Source organism: Orycteropus afer, unplaced genomic scaffold (assembly GCF_000298275.1).
Source record: "Orycteropus afer afer isolate SDZICR_OR568_19922 unplaced genomic scaffold, OryAfe1.0 scaffold00312, whole genome shotgun sequence".
NCBI classification, from domain to species: domain Eukaryota; kingdom Metazoa; phylum Chordata; class Mammalia; order Tubulidentata; family Orycteropodidae; genus Orycteropus; species Orycteropus afer.
Genome location: NW_006921899.1, coordinates 3,922,274 through 3,948,251, shown reverse-complemented (window position 1 = coordinate 3,948,251; position 25,978 = coordinate 3,922,274). Strand labels below are relative to the sequence as shown.

Below are 25,978 nucleotides of genomic sequence, written 5' to 3'. Positions count from 1 at the left end.
CCTACGGAGCACTCCTACTCTGTCCTAGAGGGTCACTGTGAGTCAAAATCAAGTCACTGGCAATGGGTTTGGACTGGAGTGGGGAGGCTCTTAGTTACCCGGGAGGATGGTGACCTGAACCGGGGAGGGTAGAGGGTGGCGAGAAGAGAATGGAGTGGAGGGTTAATTCGTGAGTGAATGAATGAGTGAGTGACAGAGTGAATGTGAGGGAGGAGGAGGGAGCTGTACGTAGGCCGTTGGTTTTCCGCCAGGGGTCCTTCCCCTGAATCTACTTGAGGTACATCAGCATCACCTGGAGGGCTTGCTAAACCACCGGTGGCTGGGCTCCACCCTGACCTTCTTGTGGGTCTGGGGTGAGGCCTGAGAATGTGTTTTGCTACCAGGCTCCTAGCTGTGCCAGTACTGCTGCTTCAGGCCCCACACTCCAAAAACCGCTGCAGTGGAGAAATCTCGCTGGGTCTCTGGGGCCCTGTGATTAGGCCTCCACGTATCTTCCTCAGGGCTGAAGGTTCTGAAGAGGGGAGTTTGACCAGGGTCCCAGAGGCTCAGGAGCAACCTGAGCTGTGAGGGGCCGCTGTATTCCCACAGTGGGAGAGGGAGGGAGAGAGAGAGAGAGAGAACTACGGACAGACACATCTAACGAGAACCCCTGACTACCCAGTCATTGTCTGGAGAGAGACAGATTTCCGGGTCTGGCATTAGATAATAACTATTCACATGTCAAAGTCCATTTTTAGCAAAACAAACAATTTGGAACATGACAGACCTGCTAATTTGAGGCATAAACTTTTTTTCCTCTGCTCTGTGAAAACAAAGCTGCGATGATCCCCGTGGCAGTGTTTAGAGGCAGTCAGCACCTCTGTGCTTCTATCAGCCTGTTGTCTGATGCATTTAGAAAATATTCCAAGGCAGGTCAACAGCATGCACTTGGAAGCTGTTTTTCTACCCAAACCGGGCTTACTGTCCCTGTCCTGCCAATGCCTCTTGGTTTATGCTACCTTCTCTGGGGGAGAGTCTCAGAGAGGGCCAGGCCCAAATCCCTCTGGGGTCCTTGATCTCCCATTAGGGCTCTCTATTCAACCTCCCATTTCATATTACTTGGTTCCACAATCCACACCAATGGATGCAGCAGTCAAGAAGTCAGACAACATACTGCACTGGACAAATCTGCTGCCAAAGACCTCATCAAACTGCTGAAGAGCAAAGATGTCTTGCATCCTATGCATTTGAAAGCTGGACAAAGAATAAGGAAGACCAAAGAAGAGTCGAAGCTTTTGAGTTGTGGTGTTGGCAAAGAATACTGAAAGTACCATGGGCTGCCAGAAGAACCAATAAACCTGTCATGGAAGAAGGACAGCCAGAATGCTCCTTGGAGGCGAGAATGGCCCGACTTTGTCTCACTATTTGGTCATATTGTCAGAAGGGACCATTCCCTGGAGAAGGATATCATGCTTGGTAAAGTTGAGGGTCATCGAAAAAGGGGAAGACCCTCAAAGTGATGGATTGACACAGTGGCCGCAGAGATGGGCTCATGTACACAGGGATTGTGAGGCTGGCACAGGACTGGGCAGTGTTTTGTTCTGTTGTACATAGGGTTGCTATGAGTCGGAGATGACTTGACAGCATCTAACAACAATAACAACATTTAAGCTCCCTACCACCCTCTGCCAGTTGGTTGTACTGTGATGGCTTGGGTGTTGCTGTGTTGCTGGAAGCTTTGCCAGTGGGCTTTCAAATGATGGACAGGCTTCAGCCGACTAATACAGACTAGACAGAAAGGCCTGGGGACCCACTTCTGGAAATTAGCTGGTGAGAACCAGTGGGAAAAGGAGATTGCCTCGTGGAATGCCGGAAGATGGGCCCTGGAGGTGGGAAGTCACTCAAAATACACAGTGGCTGCAGCAGTGGACTTGGATATGTCAGTGATCATGAAGATTTCTCAGGACTGGACAGTGCCTTTTATCTGTTGTGTGTACATGGGGTTGTCATGAGTTGGACCTGATCTCGACAACAGCTAACAACAACAACAACAACACCCCAACCTCCAGACCCTGAGTTCGGCAGGAGGAATGATAACAGTGCTGGGATTCCTATGCCCAACCTCCCCTACTCTGCCACCTCCTTAATGGGGAGGGACAGGCTGGGTGTGACGTCCAGTCCTGGCCCCATCACCTATTAGCCTTGTCACTTTCAAATCATTCAACCTCTCTGAGCCCCTATTTTCTCATCTGCAAAATGGGAACAATCATATCACCTGCCTCCTAGGATGTTACAAGGATCTGACGAGGGAACATGCAAACCACGCATCACAGTATGAGGCGTGTGAAACTTGATGGAGCCACGAAGGCTGTTACTGGTTATTATCATGGCTTATTATCAAGTGAGCAAATTAAAGGTGAGGAGAAAGCCCCTGGTAATAAAATCTGTTAAACTCTGTTTAACCTGTTATTTCCCAAACATTTTTGATGTCTGATCTCTTTTAAGGAAGCCCAAGTACCCTCTTAACATCCCTTGACACGCGTGTTGCTGGGAACCCACTTTGGGAACATTGGGCGGTGGGGAGGGATGTAGGCAGAGGGGCCTGTGTCATCTGGATACTGAAGGAGTAGCTGCGAAGGAGAAGACAGCTTCCCTGAAGAGACGTTTCCTGCTGCCGTCTGCACTGGCAGTAACTCACTTTGGAGGGAACCCTCTCTGCCAGGACAGGAAAGGCAAACAGGCCACATGAGTTTGCACTATTCACTTTTCATGGCTGAGGCTTCCTGTGCATGTCGCCCCCTAGTGGTTGCTGCTGTGGATCCATCCATGCCCAGCCTTGGGAACTTCTGGAATATTTGCTTGAAAACACAGAACAGATGGAAAACCACCTCAAGCCCTGCAGTTGTTCTAATCAAGATGAATCTGTGGCCTTGGAAATCTGTTTGTTTTGCAAAATAAATCTTTGGACCTGGCCTGTCCCTTAGTCTAGAGCCACACTGAGGCACTGAACTTGGGAACACTGCCAGCAGAGGACTGTGATTTTCTCCCGCCAGCCCTCACAGAGCTAGGCTGTGGGCCCTTGTCCACTTTACACTCTCTGAACTTCTGTTTCTACCATGGCCACAATAGGGGCAATAACAGGATCCACACGCCATAAAGTTTGGGGGTAATTTTATGAGACAATTTAGGTCAAGTTCTTAGCACCAAACCCCAAAACCCACTGCCGTCGAGTCAATGTTGAATCATAGAGACCCCACTGGACAGAGTAGAACTGCTCCATAGGGTCTCCAAAGCTGTACCTCTTTACAGAAGTGGGCGGCCACATCTTTCTCCCATGGAGTGGCTTGTGGGTTCAAAACACCAGCCTTTCAGTTGGCAACTGAGTGCTTTAACCACTGCGCCACCAGGGCTGCTTGTTCTTATCACAGGAGCTGGTACATATTAGGTGCTAAATACATGTAAGTGCATGTAGTGGTGGCTCAGTGGTGGAATTCTCACCTTACATGCAGAAGACCCGAGTCCAGTTCCCGGCCAATGCACCTCACATAGCCACTGCCCATCATCGGAGCCTTGTGTGTTGCTGTGATGATAAGCAGGTTTCAGTGACACTTCCAGACTAAGAGTAAGAAGAAAGGCCTGGTGATCTACTGCTGAAAAGCAGGCAATGGAAACCCTATGGATCACAATGGTCCTGTTTACAGCCGATCACCAGGATGGGGCAGGACCAGGCGGCCTTTCATTTCATTGTGCGTAGAGTCGCCATGAGTCGGGGGCCGACTCGATGGGAACTAACTACAGAAAATACGTTTGAAAAGGGCCAACAGTTACAAAGTCTCCACGTAGCTCTGGTTCTGAGTTAATTCTTAGTCCTCGTGGTGACGGTCTTCAGAATGAAAAGGCCACTTCTGCTTCTACAGATGAGGAAAGTGCGTCCCCATGAGATGAAGGAGGTTGCCCAAAGCCACAGAGGGATATGACACCAGACACACTACCCGTCCCCAGGCCCTGATGGGTGGTCTAAGGATGTGTGCATATAGTAGGCACTCAGCAAACACTCTGTGACTTAATTATTAAATGAAGCTGGGCGTGACATGCACAGGGAGTCCTGTTGGCTTTTCTGAGGAGAGGCTGAGAAACAGCAGAAAACCAACCAGGTGGAAGTGAGGGAGACCTGTGTTCTCAACCCAGTGCTGCTTCTACTCAGTCGAGTGTCCTTGCTCCCACAGCTTTAATTGCCTCTCCTGTTAAATGAGAAAGAGAGCTCTGGTAGTGCAGTGCCTAAGGCATTTGACTGTTAACCAGAAGGTTGGCGGTTCAAACCCACCAGCCACTCTTTGGAAGGAAGATGGGGCAATCTACTTCTGTAAAGATTTACCCCCTCGAGAACCCAACGAGGGTCATTATGAGTCAGAATTGACTTGATTCCAGTGGGTTTGGTTTTCTGGTTTTATTAAATGAGAAGTTTGGGATCATTGCTGTCTTTGGTTCCCTTTACAAGTAAACATCCCAGACTTTGCTCTGATTGGCTAGTCTTGTCATGTCCCATCATCCAGGTGAAGACAATGAAATGGGTTGTTTGGAGTCACTGAGGAATGGTAGGGCGTGGAGGGGTGTGTCATCCAAACCATATGGATTAAGAATAGGGGAGCAATGGATCCTTACCGAAACACGGGGGACTACCCTTAGAAGCAGGGTGAACGATTGGTGTTTGTATCAATTACCTCTTGCTTCAGTAATGCTGTGTGACGAACAGCCTTAGATCTTACTGCTTGAAATGTATTTAGCTCAGCATTTATGTAGATCATGTGTCTGGGGGCTGGTGGTTCCCCCGAGTGGGAGGCTCTCTGTCTCAGCCAGGTTCACCACTTTATCTGGGAGTTGGCTGGCTGCTCCCTGCTGTAGGCTGGTTTTAGATGGAATGATTGGGGTGACTTGGTTCCACTCCCCCCTTCTCTCATCCTCAGAGAGGAGTAGCCCAGACACGTTCTGACAATGATCCCAGAGGTGCAAGAGAGCTGCCAAAAGCCAGCAAGAGCTTCCTCCAATGCAGGTTTGTGGCCTGTCTGCTAATGTTCATTAATCACTGAACTCAGCCTCCAGTGGTAGCGAAACAAAATCTCCTTCTGATTTGAAGAAGTTCCAGAGCCACATGGAAGAGTGTAGGCACAGAGAAGAGTGAAGATTGAAGCCATTGCTGCGTTCAGTCTAACCACCACCCACCAGCAGCTCTCGAATTGACTCCAACTTGCAGAGATGCCATATGTGTCCAAGTTGAATTATGCTCCTTGGGATTTCGACGGCTGTTTTTATTTCAGAAGTAGATAGCCAGGCCTTTCTAACGAGGTGCTTCTTCATAAACTTGAACCTCCACCCTTTTGCTTAGCAGCTGAGCATGTGAACCATTTGTAGCACAGTAGGCTCCCTTTCATCTAACACTGGGCCCCAAATCGCATCATTACCTCCTACAGGATGGTCCTAGGAAGCTACAGTTGAGTAGAACCAAAGATTGATTTTTATTTTTTAATTTTTATTGTGATTTGGGTGAATATTTACACAGCAAATTAACTTTCCATATAGCAGCTCACATACACTTTGTCTCATGACGTTGATTACAATTTCCCATTTCCTCTCCATAGTTACCTCTTCCCTATGTCCTTCCCTCCATGCACTCCTGCCCCCTGAGCTGTCTCCCTGTACAGACACAGCCCTTCTTTTTCCCATGATTGATCTCTCTAAGGAGTGTATCTACCTAAAGTAAATGTTCAGCTCCTATGCCTCTTTTGTTTGGCTGGAAGCCACAGGAATGGATTCAGTTCCAGACCTGAAGGGCAGCTAGGGGCCATAGTCTCAGTGGTTCCATCAGGCTTTGTCAGACCAGCAAACCTGGTGCCTTTTTTTTTCCCAAAATTATTTTGAGTTTTGTTCCACATTGCTCTCCCTCTCTATCCAGGATCTCCCACATAGATCCCCCTCTGAGTGGCTGACAGTGGTAACTGGACACCATCTAGTTCTTCTAGTCTCATAGTCATATAGGCTGAGGATCGCATGGTGTACCAGTCCCTTGGATTTGTTGTTTCCGTGTGTCTTTGGTTTTCTTCATTCTTCTTTGCTCTGGATGAGGAGAGACTCATAATCTCATCTAGATGGCCTCTTGCAAGCTTTTAAGATCCTAGTCGCTACTTGCCAAAGTAGAATGTGGGACAGTGTTTTTGTAGAGTGTGTTATGCCAATTGAGCTTGATATCCCCTGGCACTGTGGTCCCAAGCCCACAGAGGACCAAAGATTCTTCACCTTCGTTCATTTTCATTCAAAAACCACCAGTTATATAAAATTATACCAGCTGACTGGCTGACCAGAAGGCAAACGAGACCCAGAATTCCTGAAATAAATGCCTCCATCTGTGGAGCAGCAGAGGAGCCCTGGTGGCCCAGTGACTGAGCACTTGGCTGCTAACTGAAAGGTCGGCCGTTTGAACCCCCCAGTGGCGTAGGAGAGAAGACCTTGCAGTTGGCTCCTGTTTACAGCCTAGGAAACTATGGCAGTTTACCTTATCCTTTAAGGTCACTGTTCTGGTCATCTAGTGCTGCTCTAGTGGAAATACCATGGCTTTAACAAACAGGAATTTATTCTTTTATAGTTTTGTAGACTAGAAGTCTGATTCAAAGCGCCAGCTCTAGGGGCTGGATGAAAGCCCCTTGAGCTTGGGCTTCAGCTCTGCCTCCTGGTCCCAGCCCACTGAAGCTTGAGGCGTTCTTCACTCAGGCAGCTGCTGGCTGCTGAGGCTGATGAGCCCAAGGTTGACAAGTAAAAAGGCACAGTCCCGATACTACCAAACCCACACAGCAGGCCGTTGATTCATGTTCATTAAGAGTCTCAAGACTGGCAGACAACATGGCAGGCTGCTGAGTGGAGACTTGGCCACATGCAGGGTCCAAGTGTGCCAAAAAGCTACAGACCATTCCTAAAGCTTCTCCTTGTATACAGGAAGCAGACCACATCCCTAAGGCAGCTACTCAGCTGCTCCAGTTGATTCCACCATGGAGGTGATGACCAGTCTCATCATGGGCAATAACAACATCCAGCTGCCCAGCCACTCAAAACCAGGCCCAGCCAAGTTGACACATAACCTTCACTATGAGTCGGCATCAACTCAATGGCATACATAATGACAACATGGAGCAACCACGTAGGGTGGGTGAAAGGCAGTGAGGGGCACACTGTTTCCATCTGGGGCCTGCTGTGCCGGAAGCTTTGAGGTCAGCACTGGCTGGAGACAAGCCCACCCACCTTTGGTCAACAGCTTTTGGAAAATGGGGCCACACAGCCGGTCAGCCTGAGAGAAGAGACAGAGGAGGGCCTGAGGTCTCAGACAGCTGCCAGCAGCAAGGGTTAAGAGAGGGTCCCTGCAGCCCCAGTAGAGGCTCAGGAGACAGTCTGAGCAACCAGGGCGCAAAGCCAAGCCAGGCACACACAAGCCTCCTCTGCAAAGGCACGGTGATGCCCATTGGGAGCCCTCAGGGTTAAGACAGAGAAGGGCCAAGCTCCTGGGCTCGCCTTTCCAATTTTCTCTCTTAAAGAACTAAAACTTTGGGGAAAATATGGGGCCCCCACAGGGAGGTCTGGGAGGCGAACTTCATTAGGACCTGGTTGAAATGTGATTTCCCGTTTGTGTCTCTGCGGCAATGCCCCAAACAAGGTAAAATGGGGCTAATTCACTATGAAAACAAACCTTCCCGTCTCCTCCCTGGCCCTCTCCTGCCTTGGAAATTGGTCTTTTTTTCCCCTGCCTTTCTTTTTTCTGCCTGCTGGGACAGCTTTAGGAACCTGTGCAGCTTTCCAGCAGGTATTTCAAAGGAAGAGGGAAATATCTGGGTATTTTTTTAACAATTGTCTCCTCTTGTACTTTTTATTTTATTTTAAAACTTTTTATTGTGGCTTGGGTGAAAGTTTACAACGCAAATCAGTTTTCCATTCAATAATTGATAGACGTTTTGTTTCATGACATTGGTTGCAAACCTCCCTCTTTTTAGTTTTCAATTAAGCTTGTGAAGAACATAAAAAGGAGACTCAAAAAACTTTCCTATGTAAGAAAAATTAAATACTGTTCTACTATAACAACAGGGCCCACAGTTAAGCAGCTTAGGACCTATAGTGGTAGACTCCTCCTCACTTTCCATGTGGGAGACCTGGGTTCGATCCCCAGCCAGTGCATGTCATGTGCAGCCCCCATCCACCCATCAGTGGAGGCTGGTGGGCGTGCGGCTTGGGTAATGAACAGCTTTCAGCAGAGCTTCCGGACTCAGATGGAGTAGGAATAAAGGCCTGGTGATCTTTTTCTGAAAATTAGCCAGTGGAACCCTATGGATTGCAATGGTCTAATCTGCAGTTGATCGTGGAGATGGTGCAGGACCAGGCAGTGTTGTGTTCTGTGGTGAATGGGGTCACCATGGGTCAGGGTGGACTCATTAACAGCTAACAACAAGAAGCAAGAAGGAAGTATACGTCTAGATCGCGTCATAGTTGCAAAGTGCGGGGGCAAGTTAGTCGGGCAGCTCAGCTCCCGGAAGTCTCTCAGGGACCCAGGTTCCTCCAACCTCCCCACTCCCCCTCCTGTATTGTCATCTGGACTGGAATTATTGGTTGTTGTCATAGCATCCTTCTAGCCTGTGGGAAAGGGAAAGAGAAGAACCTCTGGGCAGTTTTCTTTCAAGCAAGTGAGGTGAAGTGGAAACTGAACACGTCACATTCCACTGGTGAGAAACCAGTCATGGGACCAAATTTAGCTTCTAGGAAGGCTGGGAAATTGAATTTGGATCCTGGTGGCTAGGTGCCCAAGGGAAAAAGAACAGTTCTCGGGAGCTAGACTCCACCTGCTTCAGATTCTCACGAAAGAAGGGGATACACATTTAAGGACTCCTACTATGTGCCACCCAGGAGCTCTGGTGGCACAGTGGTTACAGTGCTCTGCTACTAACTTAAAGGTCAGTGATTCAAATCTACCAGCCCCTCTGTTGGAGAAAGAGGAGGCAGTCTTGCTTCTGTGAAGATTGACAGCCTTGGAAACCCTATGGGGCAGTTCTGCTCTGTCTTCAAGGGGTGCAACAGTCCATTCTGATTCTGTGAGTCAGAATCAACTCCATGGCACTGAGTTTGGTTTGGGGTTTGCTTCTGTAAAGATTGACAGTCCTGGAAACCCTCTGGGGCAGTTCCACTCTGTCCTCTAGGGGCGCTGTGAGTCAGAGTCAACCTCAACAACAGGTTTTTGTTTGTTTTTTTACACTATGTGCCATATGGAAGTAGTGATGGTCCAGTAATAGAATTCTGACCTTCCATGCAGAAGATGAGGGTTCGCTCGCTTCCCATCAAGTGCGTCTCAAGCACAGCCAGCACTCATCTGTCGGTGAGGCTGGCACGTTACCATGATGCTGAGCGGGTTTCAGGGGAGCTTCCGCATCTTAATGCGCTAGCTAGGTAGAAAGGCCTGGTGATCTGCTTCCCAAAAGCAGCCAGTAAGAGCCCTGTGGATCCCAACGGTTTGATCTGCAAATGATCATGGTCATGGTGCCGCGTTTTGTTCCGTTCCATTTTGCATGAGGTCAGCGTCAGCGGGGGCCGACTCCATGGGAGCCAGTCACACTACCAGCGCTCTGTGCCATGCATGCTATTTTGTGCTTTTATATCCCTTGTCTCATTGACTGCTCCCCCACACTCTGAAAAGTAGATTTCATTACCCTCATTTTATGTTCTTTTCACTTTCTGACAATGACAACAATAGCTACCATCTATTGAATACCTCCTCTTAGGCAAGGACATTGTTAGTGCTTTGCAGAATTCCCTTTAATGCTCTCAGTCCCCTGCCATGTAACACTGTTATTTTCCGTCGTATAACTGAGACTTAGCAAGAAGATAACTTCCCAACGTCTCAAGCTTGTAAGTGGAGGAGTTGGGAGTTGACCTTAGATCCATCTGCTTCTTCCGCCATATTGTGAAAGAGATTTTGCAATCCCAAAAATCAGGTGTGCATCCATACAAGCTTTGTTATAGACTGTTTAAACCTTGTGTATGGACTCTTCAAGCTCTCAGCCATTTTACTCCCTCCTTCTTTCCCAATGTTCTCCAACCTTACTGCTGATGTCTTAAAGACTAGGGGTTCTCCCCGGTTTTCAAAAGCTTCGTGTAGGATTCAAAACCAGTACTTTGGCCTCATCTAAAGTATTTGAGTGGTAGGTAGGAGTCATGAAAGCACAAAGAAAAGAAATATTGGTTTAATATCTCAAAAGATGACCTTACTCCATTGCCACAAAGAGAATCAATGTTTTGTGGTGAGAAGCCCGGACAACTACATGTGCCTCACTGGTGTCGGGGATTAGCTAAATGAGATAATATGGCTGAAGTGCCTGATGGAGTATCATCTGGATGAAGAACCCTTGGTCCTCTGTCAGTTCTATAAGAAGCCCTTTATATAGCCCAACTCTGTCTGGGACTGGCCAGTGCTCCAGCCAATATCACTGTACCTCAGAGGAGTTTAATGCCCTTATCTCTGCAGTAGTCCACCTGCAGCTGGAAGAACCTGCACAGGGAGCCACGTGCCACCACCAGCCCCACCTGGAAGAAGAGAGGAGACTCTCTTTTTTTTGTTGTTTGCCTTGGGAGGATTTAGAGCTTCATCAGACTTCCAGCTGTGACATTTTGATGTTTTCTCTTGAGAATCTTATATTTCCCTGTATACTGCACCCCATCCCTGATGTTTTGAGAGGAAGAATCAAGACAACTGTTTGCCCTGCATAATTCTCACTCCTTCCTTCATTTTATTGGGTTTAGGAGGAAACTTTCTAGCAAGTAAGACCCTTCTCAAGCCTCATCTTCTGCTAGGCAGGTAGATGGCTGAATAAATGGTGAGTGTTTTCTTCATGAATTCAAACATTGGGCTAGGCTATCCTTGGTTCAAATCCTAGCTCCATCAATTGGACAAGTTTCCAAGGCTCTCTGAGCCCCAGTTTCCCCAGTTATAAAACGGGAATAATGATAGCACCTACCTTGGAAAGGAGGGTTGGGCAATCTACTTCCTTGGTGATACTGCCTCGGCAACCCAAGGAGGGGTCGCTATGAGTCAGGGCCAACTCGACGGCACATAACAACAACAACACCACCTCGTTAGACTGTTGAGATGATTAAGAAGGGTAACAAATGTAATCTTTCTAGGTTGGTACCTGGCACAGGTCAAGGTGAGATGTCAATTTGTCACACGGTGGTGGCTTGCATGTTGCTGTGGTGCTAGAAGCTTAGCCATCGGTATCTGAAATACCAACAGTGTCATCCATGGTGGACAGGTTTCAGCAGAGTTTCTAGATTGAGACAGACTAGGAAGAAAAACCTTACAATCTCCTTCCAAAAATGAGCCAGGGAAAACCTTACAGAGCACAATAGAACATTGCCTAATACAGTGCTGGAAGAGGAGCCCCTTATGCTGGAAAGTACCCGAAGTACACAGTACCTGCAACAATGGACTTGAGCCTAGCAGGGATTGTGAAGGTGGGGCAGGACCAGGCAGTGCCTTGGTCTGTTGTACATGAGACCACCATGAGTTGGTACTGACTCAAGGACAACTAACAACGACATGACTCGGTTTAGTACTGACTTGTGTGGGTGAATGAGGAAGGAGACCATGCCAAAACTCAGTCTTCTGTTGTATCTCTGAAGACTCTTTAACCAATCCCTGCCCCTTGGCCTGACTCCATTCTGCCTCCCTTGGGCTAGGATGGCCAAAGAACATCCAAGCTTCTGTAAGTTTTCAGACAAAGATCTGAAGCTGAGGCAGCAGCCTGGTTCTCCTGTCCCAGAGATGGAGGGACTTATCCTTTCAGCCCCTGTGACAAACAGGCCACTAAGTCTTTTGCAACATAGACTAGATGGTCATCGTAGACTAGATGATCAACATAGACCAGATGACCAGCGTAGACTAGATGACCTGAAGAGGAGACATCTTGTCCATTTGTAATTAGAGAACGTCATTGGAATTGAGATACCTTCACTGTCTTCCTTCATCAAGTGTGTGTTCTTGAACCCCTGCTGTATACCAGTGAGGCATCGGTGGTTCCGAGGTAGAATTCTCACCTTCCATGTGGGACACCAGGGTTTGAGTCCCGACTCATGCACCTCCTGCTGAGCCACCACCATCTGTCATTGGGGGCTTGCATGTTGCAGTGGTGAAGAGTAGGTTTCAGAAGAGGTTCCAGACTAAGATGGACTAGGAAGAAAGGGCTGGTGATCTGCTTCTGAAAATCAGCCAATGAAAACCTTGTGGTCCAGTCTGCAGCCACTCATGGGGACGGCGCTGGATTGGGCAACCTTTCCATGATACCTGGGGTCACCGTGCATTGGGAGCCAACTCTGTGACAGCTAACAACACCACTGTGTTCCAGGCTCTGAGCCAGGTGTCAGGGGGACAGCAGAGGCAAACAGGTAAGACCTCCATCCTAATTGGCTCTTATATTCTTGTAGTGAAGAGTGTTGGACAATACACAGTAATTTAGAAAAATAATTTCATATCATGATACAGACCATGAACATAGAAAAATAGGGAGAGGTGAAAAAAGCAAGTTGAGGTGGGGCTCCTTTAAAGGACTGGGTCATCAGCAGGGCTTTACTGAGATGATGTTGGATCAAAGAGCCAAATGACGGCGGGATCCAGATACGCAACCAAAAAGAAGAATGCCTTTGGCAGAGAATAGCAGCGATACAGTCCAGAGGCCCTGAGATGCTGATACACTTGGCATGTTCAAGAACAGAAGGGAAGAACCTTGGGTGAAGGTGGAAGAGATGATGGTAGCTGGAGTCCAAGTAATGCAGACCTTGTAGACCACAGCAAAGGATTTAGATCTTATTCTTGAGTGTGTTAAGAAGAGTGATGTTTTTCTTATCTTACCCGTGGATCAGAGACAGAGGTGGATGAGCAATGCTGCAAACTTTGGTTGGGACATTGCTTACCAGGTGAAATTCATCACCTGAGACCCGAGATTCACACCAAATAACCATGAGCATTGGGAACCCTTCCTTAAGGAAACATTAGGCCAAGGAAAGAAGGTCGTGGGAGACCACCTGCCGAGACCCTCAGATGTGCAGCCCGTGGTGAAAACTGATTATTATCTTGACTCACTCCATTTCCAGGGAAGCGATGCTCCATCCTGCACCTGTACAAGTGTCTGCTGCTAATTAAGAGAGAGACAGATGGAGGAAGGTACAGTTTAATTTTACAGCCCCGGTTCCTTCAAGGCAATTAGGCTCATTGGAAAGAACACGCCTTTTTCTTTCATTCTTCCTCTTTTTAAATGAGAGAGAAAGGGGGAAAAAAACAAATCAAACCAAGAGGACCAGTATTGTTGAAAGACTTACACATCTGTTTCCTGGTCGGCCTGTCAGCCATCTGCCCACGAGATACCAGGGCTGATTAGGTTAATGCGTTTATTAATGGGGCTTACAAGGCTGTTCAGTGAATCCATTATTTCTTTCACAAGGAGCTTTTTAATATATTAAGACAGGGACCACACTGCATACAGCCGAGAGGGGTCAGGTAAGTGTTTCCTCCTCCTCCTCCTCCTCCACCGGATTCAAGTCAGAGGGAACCAGAACTACCATGGGAAGGGACCGTCATCACAATTGCATTTCCTAGTACACGGACAGCTCCCATGTGGTTGCAATTATCTTGACAATATCTCTTGGAGGATCATTTCATGCCCCAGGCACCAAATCTGAGTCTGCCCAGCACATCCCTAAAACACCTGAGTCTAGTGGAGGGAGGGAGGGTGGTCAGACATATTGTAACTCTGGTTGAGCCAGTCTGGTTGACAGGACAGTAGGTGATGTGTCCCCTTGCTTTCTTCCCTCCGCCATACACAGACACCCTTCAGTTTCTTGTCGCTCCCATGCTCTTCTTGCTCAAAGCATTTGTCAGTGCTGTTCTGTGTCACTTACCTATTGTTGCATAACCAGTTGCTCCAGACTTCATGGCTTAACATCAAAACAAAACCAAAAACAGTTGACATTGTGTTGACTCACACTCATGCTGAGCCCATGTGTGTCAGTGTGCTTGGCAGGGTTTTCCAGTGGCTGATTTTTCAGACGCAGATCACCAGGCCTTTCTTACTGAGGCACCTCTGGGTGAACTGGGACTTCCAACCTTTCAGTTAGCAACTGAGTGCGTTAACTGTTCTCACCATCCAGAGGCTCTGAGGGGTTTGACATCACAACCGTTTATTAGACTCCTATTCAGTGTCAGCTGGCCAGTATTTCTGGTTTGGGCTACATTGGGCGCTCTCTGGTGGGCTTCCTCAGTACCTGTGGTCAGCAGGCTTGGTGATGAATGTATGACCTTGGGTGGCCTTTTGTTTATCTGAGAGTTAGAGGGCTGTTGGCTATGTTGGACATGGGCAACCAGGCTACAGATTTCTCAACCTCCAGGAGGCTATCCTGGGCTTCCTTCTTCACATGGATGAAGGGTTTGAAGAGCCCCTAAAAGCCCAGGCTGAGGACTTCTGCCATATTCTGCTGCTCAAAGCCAGCCACAAGGCCATCCCAGATTCACGGGGTAGGGAAATAGACTCCACCTTTTGATGGAAGGAACTGCAGAGTACTGTCACCAGTCTTGCAATATACAACATGCTTTCTTGCCATAAATGCTACACTTCACATTCAGATCTCAGCTAAAGTGCACTTCCTCCAGGAAGCCTTCCCTGAGCAATTCCCACATTATAGATCAAGTCCTCTTTGCATGCCCAGTCACAGGGCAAATGAGGCACTCGGCAAACATGGTAGATGAAAGGAAGAAAAGGGTGCTTGGTTTGATGCATATCTTCCTTGTGCCTAGTAGGTAACCTGTCACAGACTGAGTCTGTTGAATCTCAGCCAGTGCCTCTTTCATAAGGCAGGTGACAGATAAAATACATGTATCGAATAGTTGTTCCTACTGTGCTATATAGTGTGTATATCTTGTAAAATTTCTTCCCTGTGGTAATTCTAGGGGTGGTTACTATTACCTCCATTTTACACGTAAGGAAATAGAAGCATAAGAGGTTAAGTGGTATTACTGAGGTGACATAAATTCAGGTCTGCCTGACTCCAGAGCCCATGCTGTTGTTGTTGTTGCCCTCGAGTCAGACCCGACTCATAGCGACCCCTCCTTGGGTTTCCGTGGCATATCACTATGGAAGTAGCTGGCCCCATCTTCCTTCCGAGGAGTTGCTGGTGGGTTTGAACCGCCAACCCTCTGGTTAGCAGTCCAGTGCCTTAGGCACTACGCTACCAGAGCTCCCAGCTTTCTCATTGCTTCATGTCTTGCTCCAGATACTAAGCACTTTTCAATGCCCAGAGGGTACCCAATGCCAGGTTCACCAAATGACCAACTCAGTGGAGCTGAGAATGGTTGGGTATGGAAGGTTTTACACACGGGACCCAATGGTCACTCCTTCTGGAGGCTTCTCTGTGCATTTGTGCTGAGAGGGCAAGAGTTGAATGCCTCTGAGTCTGTTTTGCTTTAAAACTTTCTGAAAAGAAGTCCTTCATGTCGCTGAGCTAAATTTTTCTCTCATCTGCCATGCAGGGGTAATAAGCCCCACCTTTCTATCTCTAGGAGCTCTGGTGGCATAGTGCCTAAGGCATTTGACTGCCAGCCAAAAGGCTGGCAGTTCAAACTCACCAGCCACTCCTCAGAAGGAAGATTGGACAATCTATTTCCACAGTGATACTGCCTCAGAAACCCAAGGAGGGGTCGCTATGAGTCGGATCCGACTTGACGGCAGTGAGTTTGGTTTTGGTTTTCTATCTCTGGGGGTTGTTTAAAGGGTCAAAAGAGAAAAGAAGCATGGGACTGTGATGGTCTCTGTGAATTTACATAAACCCTTAGGTGCAATATCTTGGAATGTTAGAAATGTGGATGAAAGAGCAGTGAATATTTACAATCTGAGTGATACAGATTGAACAGGTTTATGTTAAGAAATTAAAAGTAGAGAGACTCTTACAATGAAAGAATAGTAGGTTAAATATGAGAAAGTAAAAGGAGGTCTCATGGAATTAGCAAATCAGCCAATCAGTGCTGGAAACAGTGTGGTGGAAGGCAGTGGCAATTGATATACTCCTTTGGAGAGTAGTTGGCAGATGTATCAACAGCCTTAACAATGTCTATATCCTTTGGCCAAGTAATTCCACTTCATGTAATCTAGACCAGGGGTCAGCAAGCTTATTTAGCAAAGAACTGATGGTAAGTATGTCAGGCTTTCTGGAGCATACAATCTTTGTCACAAATACTCAGCTTTCTCATATCGGAGTAAAAACAGCCATAGACAGTATGTAAAGGAATGGGTATTGGTGTATTCCCATGAATGTTTCTTTCGAAATACACAGCGGACCAGATTTGGCCCGTGGCCATAGTTTGCTATCCCCTGATGTAGGATTGAGAAAATATTTTTTTAAATTATTATATATTTAAAATTCTAAATACAAAGAGAGCATTGGGTCAGAAGATTCTCTTGTTAGCTTTATTTATAATAGCAGAATTCCAGCACAACTTGAATATTTATCAATAGGGAGATTGATTAATTTCAGTGGTTACACTCAGTGAAATATTATGTGGGTGTCAAAATGCTGTTTATTAATGATTTATAGCAACATGGGAACATATCTGGTGGAATGTTACGTGAGAAGTTGAAGCAAAGTTACAATAATGATGATGATGGGGGTGGTGGCTGATAGCTAACACATTACATACATCACACTTTTAACCCTTCAGTCAACCCTATCAGATAGACTTCTTTATTGTAATTGCCTTCCATATACAGGAGCCAGTGGTAACAGAAATTAAATCATTTAGTCAAAGTTACACAGCTAGTAGGTGACAAACTAGGGATTTGAACATAGATCTGCATAATGGTTCAAAGCAAATACAGAAGCACTCAGTCTAACAAATGAAAATTCCAAATTCAACTGTTTCCTGGTAAGATCCAAAGAAAACAAACCCAAATGTTGATATTGGCTGTCTCGGGTGGTGGAGTATAGATAAGAATATTTCTCAACAAATTCTGTATTTTCTCTAAGGGAGATCCATCCTTTTGATAACAAAGAAACAACACTTCAGTTACTTAAGAAAGCCAAGGATGTAAGGAAGCAGATGTGTGACTGCGTCGGGCAGAGTGTTTATTTTAGAGGATATAGAGATTCCCTCAGTAACATCAACGGTTTGTGCCCAACTACTAATCAAAAGGTTGGTGGTTCAAACCCACCCAGCACTGCCATGAAAGATAGGCCTGGTGATCCGTTTCCATAAAGATTACAGCCAAGAGAATCCTATGGAGCCCAGTTTTACTCTGTACCACATGGGGATGCCTTGAGTTGGAATCGACTCCATGGTGACAGGTGGAAGTTCTTTGGGAATGCCGTTCCACTCTTGGTCTTGCTCTTCTTTGCAGAAAGACATGGCCCTGCCCTTTCATCTGTCTTTGCTCTAGCTGCAATTTCTGGTGTATGTCTTGTCTGGACTGTTGGCCCACGTTTATGCTATTCTTTGGTTTACCTGTCAATTCTTAACACACTCTCTCTCTCTCTCTCTCTCTCCTCCTCCTCCTCCTCTCTCCTCCCCTTCTTTATCCATCTGCCCCTCTGTACAGCTGACAAGGTCAACGACGACTTCTACTCCAAGCGACGGCACCTGGCCGAGCTGGCTGCCAAGGGGAACCTACCTCTGCACCCTGTGAGAGTGGAGGATGAGCCACGGGCCTTCAGCCCTGAGCATGGTCCCACCAAACAGAACGGACAGAAGTCCCGCGCCAATAAGATGCCCCCACACCCCCTGGCCTACAACTCCACCCCCAGCAACTTTAAGGGCTGGGACCCCAACGAGCAGTCCCTTCGGCGGCAGGCTTATGGCAACAAGGGCAAGCTGGGCACGGCTGAGTCAGGCTCCAGTGATCCCTTGGGAACACGTACCCAACACTACCCACCCCCACAGCCATACTTCATCACCAACAGCAAAACAGAAGTGACTGTCTGAGCTGTCTCTGCAGGGAGCGTCCTGGAGACCACACTCAACTGAGAGAGGCAAAAAATATACCGCCCACGCCCTCCCTGTCCTCCCCACACACGCACCCACACACACTCACTCTCCACACGAACCGATGACAGACCTGCTGGTGACACGGAATCACGCTTTTCCTGCGTCATGCCTAACGTGTCGGTGGGCATCCGAGGAACACCGGAGCATGGACATTCAGCAGTACAGCAAAGGGGAGACTGAGGCACACTCTTTCGACGCCAGGCCCAAGATGGCCAGCTCACATGCCCAAACTCTGGGGCTAAGTTTTCTTTTCTTCTACCTTGAAACTGAAATCCATGATAAACAAACAAAAGTAGCACAATTTAGAGAAATTGACCATTTGAGCACATACACCATTTGCCACATGCTGTCTATTTCTGGGTGAAAGAGACAAGATGAAGGTGGGTAGAGAATGGGGGTGGATGCAGGAGAATAGTGCACTCCAGAAGAGGAGATCTTTTGGGAGGAAGGTGTGCACGTAATAAGCATGTTCCAATCCCAAGAAGTGGACACACATTTTAGACAAGCATGAGACAGCCATTGGACCCCAACCATTCTAGTTATAGACCTTTCCATATCATCAATGTTGGAAGCAAAAAACAATACACACATGAACTCACAAAAATAACTAGACCCTGAACCCACTGACAGATGGGAAGGAACGAAGATCTTAGAGAACTTCCATAAAGACCACAATCCCTGAAATGAGAGGGTCGGGCTTCTCTGGCAGGGAGAGGGTCCGGAAAGCATTAACGGAAAAAAAAAAAAAAAAAGTGTTTGTAAAGGAAAACAAATTATAAGCCCACTATAAAATGAGAACAGCCAAGGATGTCCAAAATCTTGAAGACTTCCAAAATCAGCAATGACATCGACGACAAAAAATCCCCAATTGGAAAAGCCTAAAGGAGGTGGGAAGAGGACCCAGATGGAAGTCTTAATTTCTAGTGTTTCTCCCTGGCCTCCGAGACAGGAAAAAGACACAGAAACAAGTCCTCTCTGAACTGTCTGTCCCTGACTTTCCTTCCCCTTCAGAGCATTGCTGCCGCCGCTGCCAAACTTCAACTGCTTTGGACTGAAGATGACTTAAGCGTGGGTGGTGCCTTCAATGTGTTACTGTTGTTTAATGACAGTCTTGTTTCCCAAGTGCAACCTGTGTTCTTTTAGCCTCCCTCCCTCCTGTTATTCTGCAGTAGCAGGTATGTCCATCCATCCTCTCCTTGGTGAGCCCACCCATTAACACTTTCTGAGGGGGCTTCTGCAAAGGCAGGGGTCCCTAAGGATGAAGACCTTCTCCCAAATCCCCATGCAACATCGTGTGAGACCTTACCATTTGCTAGTCCCCAAACCTGTCATACGTTTCTGGGTCCTGTAATATCTGTGGTCCCTCCAAGCCACCTCCCCAGATACATCACCGCATTTGTCCCTCATCGAGAATTTCCTGAGGTGGTAGTTCAGATTGCTTTCTATAGCCAATAGCTTTTGGTTGCCCTAAAAAAGGCAATTTTCCTACTAGTTCTGTTTTTGAATGGAAGCCCAAAGAGGGGAGTTGAGGGAGAAGAGATTTTCATTTCATGTGAGCAGCTCTCAACCAATCTCTAAGGGTCTTAGCTACAGAGCCCCGGTGGCTCAACAGTTAAATACTCAGCTGCTAATAGAAAGGTTGATGGTGTGAGCCCAGTCAGCAACTCTGCGATAGAAAGACCTGGCAGTCTGCTCCTATAGAGATGACAACCTAGAAAACCCTATGGGCAGTTCTACTCTGTCACGTGGGATCTCTGTGTATTATAATCCACTCGGCAGCACCTAAGAACAAGAGGCTTAGCTAATGAAGAAAATCTGCCAAAACACCCCTCACTTTCCTGGGGCCAGAAGCTGGAAACAAACACACTGGTTGAACAAGACTCTGTGTATTCCCCAGTCTCAAACCCCACCTTTCTGCTGCCCCCCAGTCTCCCATCTCCATTCTCTGGTGTCATGGTTTCAGGGAACACAAACGTTTGTTCTCCTTCTTATTCCCAGCTGGTCCAGGGACACTTGAAAGCCTTTTCTCTCTCTGAGCCTTAGTCTCTATCTAAAACATTTGTTTTAAAGATTTAGGGCAGGATCAAGCTTTTGAAGCTCTGCCCATTTTAAAAAAATGAAATCTTAGAGCCCACTCTATCCAATCCCCATGTAGGAAGATGCACTGTGCTTCACAAAGCAGGGGTGAGGGGTTGAAAGCCCAGCACCCTCAGAGAGAAATGAACACCCGTGGGCCTGGTCAGCGTCTGCTTGACATGAACCATCCATACACCTGCAACACACTTAGGGTGTATTTGTGTTACCGCCTTCATGATACTTGTATCTAAATAGATTCCTTTTTCATAAATTCGATTCTTAAGGAGAAACTTCATGCCATCATCACAAATAGAAAGCCAATATTCATTGCCATGAATAGATGCTAAGCATAAGAATACTTAGCATTATTCAGTTCTAGCTAGATACTGATGGGTGTGGAAAGGTCTGACCCTGAAGCCTGGTTCTCTTTCTTTCTTTATTTAAAAGAGATTAGCAGGTATAATGGAAGCCTGGTGGCAATGGTTAAGCACTCGGCTGCTAACCAAAAGGTTGGTGGTTCAAACACACCCAGCAGCTCTGTAGGAGAAAGACCTAAAAGTTACAGCCTAGAAAACGTTATGGGGCACACGACTAGTCAGAATCCATTCGATGGCACCTTACAACAGCAACAATTGTTAAGGAAGCATTGAAGACTAGCACCCATTGGAGACTTTTCCTTGAAGGGATCAGATAGACTGAAACATAAAAGGGAGTCATCGCCTATGGGACTCAGTGTTGATTAGGGCTAGAGTCACGTCTTATGACCTTCTGCATACACTAGCGGTTCACAGCCTCCACTTCAGGAAATACTGGGTTGGCTTATCTGTAAGTTTCCCTCCAGCTCAAAATTCTGAAACTCCAGTATCCCTTTTAGCTTAGCTTTGCCCCTTGCCTTCAACCCACTTCACCTCCTCCTTACCTCAACCCTGATTAAGTCTTTCTTGGTTTCTGAATCTACGGTGTTTTATGTCTTCTCCATGTTCCTCTTCTTCTGAGTGAACTTCATCTATTGAACTTCGCTCCTTTGGGTCTGCATTTACACTTTTGGCAGCAAGAGGACAGCCTGATCTGCCGGGTATAGCAGTGAACATTACCCAAGATGGGTAGTCTTCCTCAACCTCGATATCTCCCAGTGGATTTGGGAGTTGAAATAAGAGGGTGAGGGTTGGGCAAGAGAAGGTTTGTTTATTCTTAGGCATCTAGGGAAGGTGGGAAGACCTTATAGTACTGAAAGAGGGAATGACCTGTGGAACTGTCTATGCCATGGACCAAGAAAACCTTCCTATAGCTGGAGTGGGGAGACCACAAAAGAAACCAGAGCAATGCAGAGAGATGCTCCCTCCCCATCCCATGCCCTGGCACTAGCCTCTATACCTTGCCTTTCGCTGTCTCCCAACTTTCAGCCCAAAGGAACCACTGTCTGACTCCTCCTTGCCCTCCCCGAGTGTCTCAGCCTCCATCCGCCTTGGGCTCCGCCTGGCATCCCCACCGAACTCCCCCCAGTTTTTTTGTGTAAATGGAGCATATTTTATGTGCGAATATTTTAGTAACCGTATGTTCTGCAAGTAAACCTGTGTTAATACTCGTCAACAACTGCAGAGTTTATGATACCAATAATACTTCCTACAATGAAAAAAAAATTTGTTTGTTTTCTAAGAATGTTTATTTGTAAACATATGTATTCACTATATTAATATGAATTTCTTACCTGGCAATAAAACTGATTATATGTGATGTGTTGGGGTTGGCATGTATCTTTCCCTACATCCTAATTTGTCTGGGATTTCACTGGGAAGCACCAGTAATTAGCACAGAGAGCTGAACCTTCAGTGTTCAGAATGCCTGGGAAAGGAAATTTCTAGAAAACAAAAATTAAGACAAATTTTCCAGGAGAATTGTTGTGTTACAAGCGTTTTTGATAAGACTATGTCTCATATTCTTTTAGTTCATTCTCTTTCCTTAAAACTCAGACCATTGCTGGGCCTCATAATCGTAACAAAATTTATTCTTAATAGTCAAGAATTTTGCTAAGCTTTGCCTTTTTGTTTTGACCACTGACCAAAGCTGTAGAAGACACAAATATTGAAACCATGGGAAATTGGACTCTGCCCCTACTTATTACATTTTATTTCCTCCCTGGCCTCTATTAGCACTGAGTTTGAAACTTGCAAGTAGAAACCTATCTTAATATGGTTCCCCCAAGAAAGAGGGCCGGGGACAAGGATTTGCTTGTATTTAAGAAGTGCAGGGAATACAGGTAGGGTCTGGGGAGGTAACATGGTGAAGAGGAAGCAGCCAATAAAGGGAACTGCCACCATAGGTGACGAGCTCATATCAGTGGGGGAGCTTGGGGAGACTGTGTAGAGCACACCCCCCAGGATTATCCCACCCAAGGGGTGAGGGGGCTGGGGTATTTACACACCAACTCTCATCAGACTTCAACTGAGCATTACTTTCAGGGAATATCAATATCCAGACACTTCAGGCTGTCATGCATGAGGGAGGAATGGAATTCCATGGGTTGGGAGAAAACCCCAGACATAGTGATGCGCCCACTGGCCCTTGGAAGTCAGCCACGGTACACTGGAGTCCTAAAGGGACAAAGGGTGAGGACACGGACTCAAGGTGGCTGCTGAAATCCAGAGGCCTGAGTTCTTGTGAAAATGAAGCACCCGTTCACTGAGATCCTTACGGTACTATCAACATCAACAAAGGGGGTTGTGGACCACTGTCTGCAGTGAAACTCGGGGGCCTTTCTCTGGGATGTGGAGACCACAGCTCCACATGGTCCTTTCAAGAGAGATCTCCAGGCCTCCCTCTTGTGCATGGTGCTGGTGCTCAGAGGAGTCTGGAGGGCAGGAGACGCTCCTTCAATATTCAAGAACTGCTTGGGGCTGGAGCTGCTGGCCAGCACATATCACAGCACCACAGAAGCAGTGGAAGGGCAGAGAATCACGGCTCTGGGACAGATGGGGGGACCGATAGATAGTTCCTCTAGTGAAACCACCTCACTGGTTACAACTCATAAGCCGCAACAACAATCGTATAAAGTGTATTTGTAGAACACTCATGATGTGCCAAATGCTGTTAAAGACATTATGTGCATTGCCACATTTGATCCTCAGTTGCATAAGGTAAGTCCCTGGCGTCACAAACAGTTAAGCACTTGATTTTTAACCAAGAGGTTGGCGGTTCAAATCCATGCAGAGGTGCCTTGGAAGACAGACCTGGTGATTTGTTTCTGAAAGGTTACAGCCTTGAAAGCCCTGTGGAGCAGTTCTACTCTCCAGCATGTGGGCATCACCATGAGTCAGAGTCAACTTCAGGGCAACTGGTTTGATTAGTTATACTATTTGTACCATGAGGGATCTCTCTAAGATTTGAGTAATTTACCCAAAATGGCTCAGCTGGTAAGCAGTGGACTTGGGACTTGGTCTCTAGAATCACACTTTATTATGTCAGAAATTCTCACTTGGGTGAGCAACTGAATCTGTGGGGAAGCTTGATTGAAAGGCTGATTCTCAGGCTCCTCCTGCAGAGAGAGATGGTAGCTCTGAACCAGGGCTCAGGACTCAGTGTTTGTAATAAGCACCCCATCATCACAGTGCAGTGGGCCCTGCACCACAATTTGAGAACCCTTGCCTGGTCAGTGCCACCTTACCTGATCATCCACCATCTATATGCTCCTCCTCCGAGGTCCTGGGTGGCACCAAATGTTTGCACTTGGCTACTAACCAAAAGGTGGTGGTTCAAAGCTACCCAGCAGTGGAAGGTCCTGGCAGTCTGCTGCTATAAAGATTACAGCCAGGCAAACCCTATGATGCACTTCTGCTCTGTAACACATGGGGTCGCCGTGAGCAGGAGTTGACAGCAACAGATTTGGTTTGATTAGGGTTTGAGTTCATCGTGAGGACCCTAGGGTGCAGGAGGAAGCAGGATGGAGATGAGAGGGGCTCTCACTCTTCTGGCTTCATGTCAAGTGCTGGGAGGTCATGTTCTATGATGAAAAGAAGATTGGCTCCAGAAGCCCCAGATGGTGGTGTTGACTCCAGCACCCATTTCTATGAGCCCTGGAGCCTGAAACCAACCATCTCTGAGACCCTACTTCATCCTCAGAAGGACGAGGTTGCAGTAGATTATATTCTATCTTGTTCTATCGTTTGATTGGACCTTTCCTCTCCCCATCGCTGTGGCATCTTATATAGTCAATGGATCAGGTCCCTTACTACTTGCAGTGGTTTGCTCCTGGATGGCCAGTATTTTACTGGGTGTGAAATAATTATTATAGTAATGGTTTCTGGGTGTTGAGCACTTGTTAGGTACCTGGCCTTATACTAAGGACTTTCTTTTGTTCTAGCAGCCATGGGCGAATATGATGGCTCTTAACTTTTTTGTGTGTGTGCCTTGCGTCCCTTTGGCTGTCTGATGAACACTATGGATCCCTTCCCAGGGTACTTTTACATGCACACAGTAAAACACATGGAGCCACAAAACACACCTATTATTTGGAAAACTATCCTGAAAAGACTTTAGAACAATGGGAAGGAAAACTAATTCTTGCTTACTGAATATGATGTATTTTGGTATCTAGTTATCAAAAAGATTTTACAGGGGTGAAATCAATGAGGTCCATGGTAATAACAAAGTCTGAGATCCCTTGGCTTTAGATGGTTATTACTTATCTACTGCTACATGGCTACTTAATTACCCCAAACCTTAGTGGCTTAAAACAACACACATTTGTTGTCTCACAGTTTTTGTGGGTCAGGAATTTGAGCACAGCTTATCTGGGTCTTCTGCTTTATGGTCCCTGTTGAGGCTACAGTGAAGGTGTTGGCCAGGACTGGATTCTCATCCGAAGGCTCCACTGGAGAAGGATCTGCTTCCAAGATCAATTACACAGTTGTTGGCGGTATTCAACACCGGCAGTTCCCGGTGACTGTTGGCCAGAGAATCCCTTAGTTCCTTGCCATGTAGCAAGCCATTGTTTGATAGCTTCATCAAAGCCAGCAAGGTAGAGAGACTGCTAGCAAGGCAGAAGTCATGATCTCTTGTGACCTAATCGCAGAAGTGACATCGTCTCAGCGTTGGTTAAAGCAAGTGGTTCAAGGGGAATGGATCTCATCAGTCTTTGGAAACCAGATGGCAGAGATCATTTGGGGCCATCTTGGAGGATGCCTGCTGTAGATGCTGTCTGTGACTTCTCCATTCTGAGCCCTTATGTTTGTATGTGTGAGTAATAGATGCCTGAGCAGACTTTTGACATCTGTGTCACTGTCAGATAGTCAGACTAACCTAAAATCAAATCTCCACCCCACTGTTACTTATTTTCTGAGTCTCAGTGTTTCCATCTTCACAAATAGGGATCCCTGTCAAGAACTGTAAATTTGAAAAGAGGCTTTGATTGTATAGGAGGGTGCTGTGGGGTTGGGAGAGAAAAAGAGGCCAGACCTACCTAGAAGTGAAATCTTTGATATGGTGAAAAAAATGTGGAACTACAAATGAGTGAATAAGCACAAAGAAGCCTGTGCTTACCTTGCTTATTGGCTAATCTGACACAGGTAGCACTGAGCCCTCTGATTTATTGGGTGAGGCCTTTACTATGAGATGTATGAGTGCCAAAGACAGCTAGTGTTCCAACAAAGACATCCCAAGTGAATGCGGAGTTGTGGCTGCCCGGAAATGAACTCTGCTTCCTGACCCTTCTCCATTTGCAGCCAGATGGTGATCGTATGACTGAGTTTTGGCCAATATGGTAGAAGTGATATAGGCCCCTTTTAGCCCTGGCCAATAACAGCCTCCAGCATGATCCTTTCCACTCTT

The 25,978-nt window shown here is 46.8% G+C and overlaps 1 protein-coding gene across 1 annotated transcript in view; it reads left to right on the top strand.

The window, feature by feature from the left end:
* Positions 1–18,016, top strand: part of LOC103206354 (protein shisa-9-like) — a 36,008-nt gene extending 17,992 nt beyond the window's left edge. The window contains exon 4 of the mRNA XM_007951805.2: positions 17,634–18,016. Within this exon, the coding sequence (XP_007949996.2) occupies positions 17,634–18,016 (383 nt within the window). The remainder of the gene's footprint in view (positions 1–17,633) is intronic.
* The last annotated feature ends 7,962 nt before the right edge of the window (positions 18,017–25,978 follow it).